Below are 10000 nucleotides of genomic sequence, written 5' to 3'. Positions count from 1 at the left end.
GTCAAGAGTGTCCCCCCCTTTGAAGAGGGGAATGACCGCAGCTGCTTTCCAATCTTTGGGAATCTCAGACGAGAAGAGAGTTTGAACAGGCTAGTAATAGGGGTGGCAACAATTTCGGCAGATAATTTTAGAAAGAAAGGGTCCAGATTGTCTAGCCCGGATGATTTGTAGGGGTCCAGATTTTGAAGCTCTTTCAAGACATCAGCTGACTGGATTTGGGAGAAGGAGAAATGGGGAAGGCTTGGGCGAGTTGCTGTGGGGGGGTGCTGTGCTGTTGACCGGGGTTGGGGTAGCCAGGTGGAAAGCATGGCCAGCCGTAGAAAAATGCTTATTGAAATTCTCAATTATAGTGGATTAATCAGTGGTGACAGTGTGTCCTAGCCTCAGTGCAGTAGGCAGCTGGGAGGAGGTGTTCTTATTCTCCATGGACTTTACAGTGTCCCAGAACTTTTTTGAGTTAGTGTTGCAGGAAGCAAATTTCTGCTTGAAAAAGCTAGCCTTGGCTTTTCTAACTGCCTGTGTATAATGGTTTCTAGCTTCACTGAAAAGCTGCATATCACGGGGGCTGTTCGATGCTAATGCAGAACGCCACAGGATGTTTTTGTGCTGGTCAAGGGCAGTCAAGTCTGGAGTGAACCAAGGGCTATATCTGTTCCTGGTTCTACATTTTGTGAATGGGGCATGTTTATTTAAGATGGTGAGGAAAGCACTTTTAAAGAATAACCAGGCATCCTCTACTGGGATGAGGTCAATATCCTTCCAGGATACCCGGGCCAAGTCAATTAAAAAGGCTTGCTCGCTGAAATGTTTTGGGGAGCGTTTGACTCGCTATAGCTGGTTAGCATCTCTAGGCTACTCCAGCCAATACATACACTGCTCAAAAAAATAAAGGGGACACTAAAATAACACATCCTAGATCTGAATGAATTAAATATTCTTATTAAATACTTGTTTCTTTACATAATTGAATGTGCTGACAACAAAATCACACAAAAATTATCAATGGAAATCAAATTTACCAACCCATGGAGGTCTGGATTTGGAGTCACACTCAAAATTAAAGTGGAAAACCACACTACAGGCTGATCCAACTTTGATGTAATGTCCTTAAAACAAGTCAAAATGAGGCTCAGGAGTGTGTGTGGCCTCCATGTGCCTGTATGACCTCCCTACAACGCCTGGGCATGCTCCTGATGAGGTGGCGGATGGTCTCCTGAGGGATCTCCTCCCAGACCTGGACTAAAGCATCCGCCAACTCCTGGACAGTCTGTGGTGCAACGTGGCGTTGGTGGATGGAGCGAGACATGATGTCCCAGATGTGCTGAATTGGATTCAGGTCTGGGGAACAGGCGGGCCAGTCCATAGCATCAATGCCTTCCTCTTGCAGGAACTGCTGACACACTCCAGCCACATGAGGTCTAGCATTGTCTTGCATTAGGAGGAACCCAGGGCCAACCGCACCAGCATATGGTATCACAAGGGGTCTGAGGATCTCATCTCGGTACCTAATGGCAGTCAGGCTACCTCTGGCGAGCACATGGAGGGCTGCAGAACCACTCCTTTATTGGGGGTGTCTTGATAATTGCCAATAATTTCCACCTGTTGTCTATTCCATTTGCACAACAGCATGTGACATTTATTGTCAATCAGTGTTGCTTCCAAAGTGGACAGTTTGATTTCACAGAAGTGTGATTGACTTGGAGTTACATTGTGTTGTTTAAGTGTTCCCTTTATTTTTTTGAGCAGTGTATATATATATATATTTATCAACCTCTTTCTCTATAATGACTTAGACACCAATCGAGATTAATCTACATATCATTCACCTATTGTGGGATGATAGAAGGTGAAGACTGTTTCAGTTTCCCCAGTAGGATGGTAGAAGGTGAAGACTGTTTCAGTTTCCCCAGTAGGATGGTAGAAGGTGAAGACTGTTTCAGTTTCCCCAGTAGGATGGTAGAAGGTGAAGACTGTTTCAGTTTCCCCAGTAGGATGGTAGAAGGTGAAGACTGTTTCAGTTTCCCCAGTAGGATGGTAGAAGGTGAAGACTGTTTCATTTTCCCCAGTAGGATGATAGAAGGTGAAGACTGTTTCATTTCCCCAGTAGGATGATAGAAGGTGAAGACTGTTTCAGTTTCCCCAGTAGGATGGTAGAAGGTGAAGACTGTTTCATTTTCCCCAGTAGGATGATAGAAGGTGAAGACTGTTTCAGTTTCCCCAGTAGGATGATAGAAGGTGAAGACTGTTTCATTTTCCCCAGTAGGATGGTAGAAGGTGAAGACTGTTTCAGTTTCCCCAGTAGGATGGTAGAAGGTGAAGACTGTTTCAGTTTCCCCAGTAGGATGGTAGAAGGTGAAGACTGTTTCAGTTTCCCCAGTAGGATGATAGAAGGTGAAGACTGTTTCATTTTCCCCAGTAGGATGGTAGAAGGTGAAGACTGTTTCAGTTTCCCCAGTAGGATGATAGAAGGTGAAGACTGTTTCAGTTTCCCCAGTAGGATGATAGAAGGTGAAGACTGTTTCAGTTTCCCCAGTAGGATGATAGAAGGTGAGGACTGTTTCAGTTTCCCCAGTAGGATGGTAGAAGGTGAAGACTGTTTCAGTTTCCCCAGTAGGATGGTAGAAGGTGAAGACTGTTTCAGTTTCCCCAGTAGGATGATAGAAGGTGAAGACTGTTTCATTTTCCCCAGTAGGATGGTAGAAGGTGAAGACTGTTTCAGTTTCCCCAGTAGGATGGTAGAAGGTGAAGACTGTTTCAGTTTCCCCAGTAGGATGGTAGAAGGTGAAGACTGTTTCAGTTTCCCCAGTAGGATGATAGAAGGTGAAGACTGTTTCATTTTCCCCAGTAGGATGGTAGAAGGTGAAGACTGTTTCAGTTTCCCCAGTAGGATGATAGAAGGTGAAGACTGTTTCAGTTTCCCCAGTAGGATGATAGAAGGTGAAGACTGTTTCAGTTTCCCCAGTAGGATGATAGAAGGTGAGGACTGTTTCAGTTTCCCCAGTAGGATGGTAGAAGGTGAAGACTGTTTCAGTTTCCCCAGTAGGATGGTAGAAGGTGAAGACTGTTTCAGTTTCCCCAGTAGGATGGTAGAAGGTGAAGACTGTTTCATTTCCCCCAGTAGGATGGTAGAAGGTGAAGACTGTTTCAGTTTCCCCAGTAGGATGGTAGAAGGTGAAGACTGTTTCAGTTTCCCCAGTAGGATGGTAGAAGGTGAAGACTGTTTCATTTTCCCCAGTAGGATGGTAGAAGGTGAAGACTGTTTCAGTTTCCCCAGTAGGATGGTAGAAGGTGAAGACTGTTTCAGTTTCCCCAGTAGGATGGTAGAAGGTGAAGACTGTTTCAGTTTCCCCAGTAGGATGATAGAAGGTGAAGACTGTTTCATTTTCCCCAGTAGGATGGTAGAAGGTGAAGACTGTTTCAGTTTCCCCAGTAGGATGATAGAAGGTGAAGACTGTTTCAGTTTCCCCAGTAGGATGATAGAAGGTGAAGACTGTTTCAGTTTCCCCAGTAGGATGATAGAAGGTGAGGACTGTTTCAGTTTCCCCAGTAGGATGGTAGAAGGTGAAGACTGTTTCAGTTTCCCCAGTAGGATGGTAGAAGGTGAAGACTGTTTCAGTTTCCCCAGTAGGATGGTAGAAGGTGAAGACTGTTTCATTTCCCCCAGTAGGATGGTAGAAGGTGAAGACTGTTTCAGTTTCCCCAGTAGGATGGTAGAAGGTGAAGACTGTTTCAGTTTCCCCAGTAGGATGGTAGAAGGTGAAGACTGTTTCAGTTTCCCCAGTAGGATGATAGAAGGTGAAGACTGTTTCAGTTTCCCCAGTAGGATGGTAGAAGGTGAGGACTGTTTCAGTTTCCCCAGTAGGATGGTAGAGGTGAAGACTGTTTCAGTTTCCCCAGTAGGATGGTACGGGACACGACAAGACGAGGACAAAAGACGTCTGACTGCTATGCCATCTTGGTGGCAAGATGATACTCTATCTGATACTCTCCGCAAATAAATATCTCTATCCCTCCCTCTACCATCCCTCCATACCTGCATGATGAACTCCCTGCGTCGGGGGATTCCTCTCTCAGACAGCAAGAGGTATTCCGGTTCCTTCTCCTTCTTGGCCTGCTGTATCTGAGCCAGTCTACTGATGGGGTTCATCCCCTGGCCATAATCAGGACCTGTCTGAGGGGCAGAGAGTGTTGAAATGCACTTTAAATAGTTGGATTTAGAAAGTTACATGGTTGTTTGGTGGTTGAGCCCCCCAGCCCCCTCTCCACCACCAGCCCCTGTCTCCACCACCAGCCCCCTCTCCATCCCCAGCCCCCTCTCTATCCCCAGCTCCTGTCTCCACCCCCAGCCCCCTCTCCACCCCCAGCCCCCTCTCTATCCCCAGCTCCTGTCTCCATCCCCAGCCCCCTCTCCACCCCCAGCCCCCTCTCCATCCCCAGCCCCCCCCTCCATCCCCAGCCACCTCTCCACCCCCAGCCCCCTCTCCATCTCCATCCCCAGCCACCTCTCCATCCCCAGCCACCTCTCCACCCCCATCCCCCTCTCCACCCCGAGCCCCTGTCTCCACCCCCAACCCCCTCTCCACCCCCAGCCCGTCTCCAGCCCCAGCCCCCTCTCCATCCCCAGCCACCTCTCCATCCCCAGCCACCTCTCCATCCCCAGCCCCCTCTCCAACCCCAGCCCCCTCTCCACCCCCCTCTCCACCCCCAGCCCCTGTCTCCACCCCCAGCCCTGTCTCCATCCCCAGCCCCAGCCCGTCTCCATCCCCAGCCCTTGTCTCCCTCCCCGGCCCCTGTCTCCCTCCCCGGCCCCTGTCTCCACCCCCAGCCCCGGTCTCCACCCCCAGCCCCCTCTCCATCCCCAGCCCCTGTCTCCACCCCCAGCCCCCTCTCCACCCCCAGCCCCCTCTCCATCCCCAGCCCCCTCTCCATCCCCAGCCCCTGTCTCCACCCCCAGCCCCCTCTCCATCCCCAGCCCCTGTCTCCACCCCCAGCCCCCTCTCCACCCCCAGCCCCCTCTCCACCCCCAGCCCCCTCTCCATCCCCAGCCCATTTCCAAGCCCCAACCCCCTCTCCATCCCCAGCCCCCTCTCTATCCCCAGCTCCTGTCTCCACCCCCAGCCCCCTCTCCACCCCCAGCCCCCTCTCCACCCCCAGCCCCCTCTCCATCCCCAGCCCATTTCCAAGCCCCAACCCCCTCTCCATCCCCAGCCCCCTCTCCACCCCCAGCCACCTCTCCACCCCCAGCCCCCTCTCCATCTCCATCCCCAGCCACCTCTCCATCCCCAGCCACCTCTCCATCCCCAGCCACCTCTCCACCCCAATCCCCCTCTCCACCCCGAGCCCCTGTCTCCACCCCCAACCCCCTCTCCACCCCCAGCCCGTCTCCAGCCCCAGCCCCCTCTCCATCCCCAGCCACCTCTCCATCCCCAGCCACCTCTCCATCCCCAGCCCCCTCTCCAACCCCAGCCCCCTCTCCACCCCCCTCTCCACCCCCAGCCCCTGTCTCCACCCCCAGCCCCTGTCTCCATCCCCAGCCCCAGCCCGTCTCCATCCCCAGCCCTTGTCTCCCTCCCCGGCCCCCTCTCCATCCCCAGCCCCTGTCTCCACCCCCAGCCCCCTCTCCACCCCCAGCCCCCTCTCCACCCCCCTCTCCACCCCCAGCCCCTGTCTCCACCCCCAGCCCCTGTCTCCATCCCCAGCCCCAGCCCGTCTCCATCCCCAGCCCTTGTCTCCCTCCCCGGCCCCCGTCTCCATCCCCAGCCCTTGTCTCCCTCCCCGGCCCCCTCTCCATCCCCAGCCCCTGTCTCCACCCCCAGCCCCCTCTCCACCCCCAGCCCCCTCTCCACCCCCCTCTCCACCCCCAGCCCCTGTCTCCACCCCCAGCCCCTGTCTCCATCCCCAGCCCCAGCCCGTCTCCATCCCCAGCCCTTGTCTCCCTCCCCGGCCCCTGTCTCCACCCCCAGCCCCGGTCTCCACCCCCAGCCCCCTCTCCATCCCCAGCCCCTGTCTCCACCCCCAGCCCCCTCTCCACCCCCAGCCCCCTCTCCATCCCCAGCCCCCTCTCCATCCCCAGCCCCTGTCTCCACCCCCAGCCCCCTCTCCACCCCCAGCCCCCTCTCCATCCCCAGCCCCTGTCTCCACCCCCAGCCCCCTCTCCACCCCCAGCCCCCTCTCCATCCCCAGCCCATTTCCAAGCCCCAACCCCCTCTCCATCCCCAGCCCCCTCTCTATCCCCAGCTCCTGTCTCCACCCCCAGCCCCCTCTCCATCCCCAGCCCCCTCTCCACCCCCAGCCCCCTCTCCATCCCCAGCCCATTTCCAAGCCCCAACCCTGGTACCTTGAGGATGGTCTTGGGGCGTTTCTTGTAGTGTAGTTTGGGTTTCTCCACTAACGGGGTGAAGGGGAGTTTCTTGAGGTCCTGGAGAATGGAGAGAGCAGCCCTCTTCTTAGACAGCTTCTTACTGTTCCCCTCGCCCTCTGCTGAGAACTCTCCCACTGACACACGGGTCAGGAAGCTCTTCATGTGAGGGGGGCCGCTTTCCTTCAAGACCTGGGGAAGGGGGAGAGAGGAGAGGAAGCTCTTCATTTCAAGGTCCTTTATGAGCTAGGGAGACCTGGGGATTTGATGTGGACAGAATATGAGGTTTTATGAGCTAGGGAGACCTGGGGATTTGATGTGGACAGAATATGAGGTTTTATGAGCTAGGGAGACCTGGGGATTTGATGTGGACAGAATATGAGGTTTTATGAGCTAGGGAGACCTGGGGATTTGATGTGGACAGAATATGAGGTTTGTCCATCTGAAGGAGAGGCCTCCCTGTGAGTGTGTGGATGTGTTGTGGTCACAATCATACCCACCCATGCATGTGTAAATAGGTAGAGGAGGGTGGAGGGAGGTGGAGGAGGGAGGTAGAGGGTAGAGGAGGGTAGAGGATGGAGGTAGAGGAGGGTGGAGGAGGGAGGTAGAGGAGGGTAGAGGATGAGGTAGAGGAGGATGGAGGAGGGAGGTAGAGGAGGGAGGTAGAGGATGGTGGAGGATGGAGGTAGAGCAGGGAGGTAGAGGAGGGTGGAGGATGGAGGTAGAGGAGGGAGGTAGAGGAGGGTAGAGGAGGGTGGTAGAGGAGGGTAGAGGAGGAAGGTAAAGGAGGGTAGAGGGTAGAGGAGGGTAGAGGAGGGTAGAGGAGGGAGGTAGAGGAGGGTGGAGGGAGGTAGAGGAGGGTGGAGGAAGGTAGAGGAGGGTGGAGGAGGGAGGTAGAGGAGGGTAGAGGATGGAGGTAGAGGAGGGTGGAGGAGGGAGGTAGAGGAGGGTAGAAGAGGGTGGATGAGGGAGGTAGAGGAGGGAGGTAGAGGGTAGAGGATGGAGGTAGAGGAGGGTAGAGGAGGGAAGGAGCGGGGGGGAAGGAGAGAGTCTGTTATGTAATGTCCATGTTTCAGGCCCTTCTCCGCCTAACCTGATATGAGGTGGTGAGCGAGAGACAGACAGACAGAGAGACAGACAGAGCTCAGTAACTGACTCCTCATGTGACTAATGCTTCTGGGAGAAACAATACACTCCTCCGTCAATCTCCCCCCCCTGTGTAAGAGGTATGGCTGAGCAACAAGGCTAGGTGGTAACATAACCAACCGGTAAAGTTATAATGAATTAAAACAAAAAGTGTACTCCCAGCTTCTGTTTCAGTAAAAAGCTGAGGGATGAGTTATGGAGACTGAATATCCATAATATTAACGTTGAGGTTATGAACATGTTTTGAGGCTATGCAGTGTTTCTTAACACGTACATTGTTTTACAAACATTTGAGTAAAACAAGTTTATATTTCTGATTCTGACGGGGTACGACACTTTAACGAAGCAAATTGTGGATGTAGCAATTGAGGATTCTAGCTTTGAACAATGTCACAGAGACAAGAGATGTGAAACTGAGGAGAGCAGTCACACATCCCTCCCCAGTCCCCCCCTCCCCTGTTTTAGACTGGGCTTTTCTTGGATACAGTTGCTAAGGTTAGGGGTTTCTATGTGGTGGGCCGCCGAGGGGCAGGTGAGGTGACACAGTCATGTCCGTCTGAATAGATGGGCTCTCTCTAGGGTTCTCTAAGGACAGGTGACGTAGCAGCCTGCTGCAGAGGTGACGTAGCTTCCTCGGGTCTGACAGGTGACGTAGCTTCCTCGGGTCTGACAGGTGACGTAGCTTCCTCGGGTCTGACAGGTGACGTAGCTTCCTCGGGTCTGACAGGTGACGTAGCCTCCTCGGGTCTGACAGGTGACGTAGCGTCCTCAGGTCTGACAGGTGACGTAGCGTCCTCAGGTCTGACAGGTGACGTAGCTTCCTCAGGTCTGTCAGGTGACGTAGCGTCCTCAGGTCTGACAGGTGACATAGTCACCTTGGGTCTGACAGGTGACATAGCCACCTTGGGTCTGACAGGTGACATAGCCTCGTTGGGTCTGACAGGTGACATAGCCTCTTTGGGTCTGACAGGTGACATAGCCTCGTTGGGTCTGACAGGTGACGTAGCTTCCTCGGGTCTGACAGGTGACATAGCCTCGTTGGGTCTGACAGGTGACGTAGCTTCCTCGGGTCTGACAGGTGACGTAGCCTCATTGGGTCTGACAGGTGACATAGCCACCTTGGGTCTGACAGGTGACATAGCCACCTTGGGTCTGACAGGTGACGTAGCTTCCTCGGGTCTGACAGGTGACATAGCCTCGTTGGGTCTGACAGGTGACGTAGCTTCCTCGGGTCTGACAGGTGACGTAGCCACCTTGGGTCTGACAGGTGACATAGCCTCGTTGGGTCTGACAGGTGACATAGCTTCCTTGGGTCTGACAGGTGACATAGCCACCTTGGGTCTGACAGGTGACGTAGCCTCGTTGGGTCTGACAGGTGACATAGCCACCTTGGGTCTGACAGGTGACATAGCCTCGTTGGATCTGACAGGTGACATAGCTTCCTCGGGTCTGACAGGTGACATAGCCTTGTTGGGTCTGACAGGTGACATAGCCTCGTTGGGTCTGACAGGTGACATAGCTTCCTCGGGTCTGACAGGTGACATAGCCTCGTTGGGTCTGACAGGTGACATAGCCACCTTGGGTCTGACAGGTGACATAGCCTCGTTGGATCTGACAGGTGACATAGCTTCCTCGGGTCTGACAGGTGACATAGCCTTGTTGGGTCTGACAGGTGACATAGCCTCGTTGGGTCTGACAGGTGACATAGCTTCCTCGGGTCTGACAGGTGACATAGCCTCGTTGGGTCTGACAGGTGACATAGCCACCTCAGGTCTGACAGATGACATAGCCTTACGAGACCCCATTTTGATATACGAGACCCCATTTTGATATAAGACCCCATTTTGATATACGAGACCGCACAATGTCTCTATTTCCTGATAATACCAGGGTTCAACCAACCAAGCACGATGTCTCTATTTCCTGACAATACCAGGGTTCAACCAACCAAGCACGATGTCTCTATTTCCTGACAATACCAAGGTTCAACCAACCAAGCACAATGTCTCTATTTCCTGACAATACCAGGGTTCAACCAACCAAGCACGATGTCTCTATTTCCTGACAATACCAGGGTTCAACCAACCAAGCACAATGTCTCTATTTCCTCACAATACCAGGGTTCAACCAACCAAGCACGATGTCTCTATTTCCTGACAATACCAGGGTTCAACCAACCAAGCACAATGTCTCTATTTCCTCACAATACCAGGGTTCAACCAACCAAGCACGGTGTCTCTATTTCCTGACAATACCAGGGTTCAACCAACCAAGCACAATGTCTCTATTTCCAAGTTAATGACAATACCAGGGTTCAATCAACCAAGCACGATGTCTCTATTTCCAGAGTTAATGACAATACCAGGGTTCAACCAACCAAGCACGATGTCTCTATTTCCAGAGTTGTAACCCTATTTTTCAAACCAGACCCCTAGTTTGGGGAAGCTTCAGACGACAGTCATGAGACCAGTGCTGTTTCTTAGATGGCATCGCTGG

The 10000-nt window shown here is 53.2% G+C and overlaps 1 protein-coding gene across 4 annotated transcripts in view; it reads right to left on the bottom strand.

Annotated features, from left to right (window-relative positions):
• Nucleotides 1–10000, bottom strand: part of stau2 (staufen double-stranded RNA binding protein 2) — a 277260-nt gene that overhangs the window by 195671 nt on the left and 71589 nt on the right. For all 4 annotated transcript variants that reach the window (XR_005034534.1, XM_036934668.1, XM_036934669.1 and 1 more), the window contains exons 8-9: nucleotides 6338–6550; nucleotides 4034–4171 (exon numbers count right to left, since the gene is read on the bottom strand). Coding sequence is in view for 3 of the 4 variants with exons in the window: in XM_036934668.1 (XP_036790563.1) it covers nucleotides 4034–4171; nucleotides 6338–6550 (351 nt within the window). In the remaining variant the exon portion in view is untranslated. The remainder of the gene's footprint in view (nucleotides 1–4033; nucleotides 4172–6337; nucleotides 6551–10000) is intronic.

This window comes from Oncorhynchus mykiss, chromosome 11, assembly GCF_013265735.2.
Source record: "Oncorhynchus mykiss isolate Arlee chromosome 11, USDA_OmykA_1.1, whole genome shotgun sequence".
Classification (NCBI taxonomy): Eukaryota; Metazoa; Chordata; class Actinopteri; order Salmoniformes; family Salmonidae; genus Oncorhynchus; species Oncorhynchus mykiss.
The sequence above is the reverse complement of the archived record's forward strand: the minus strand, read 5'-3'. Positions and strand labels throughout refer to the sequence as shown.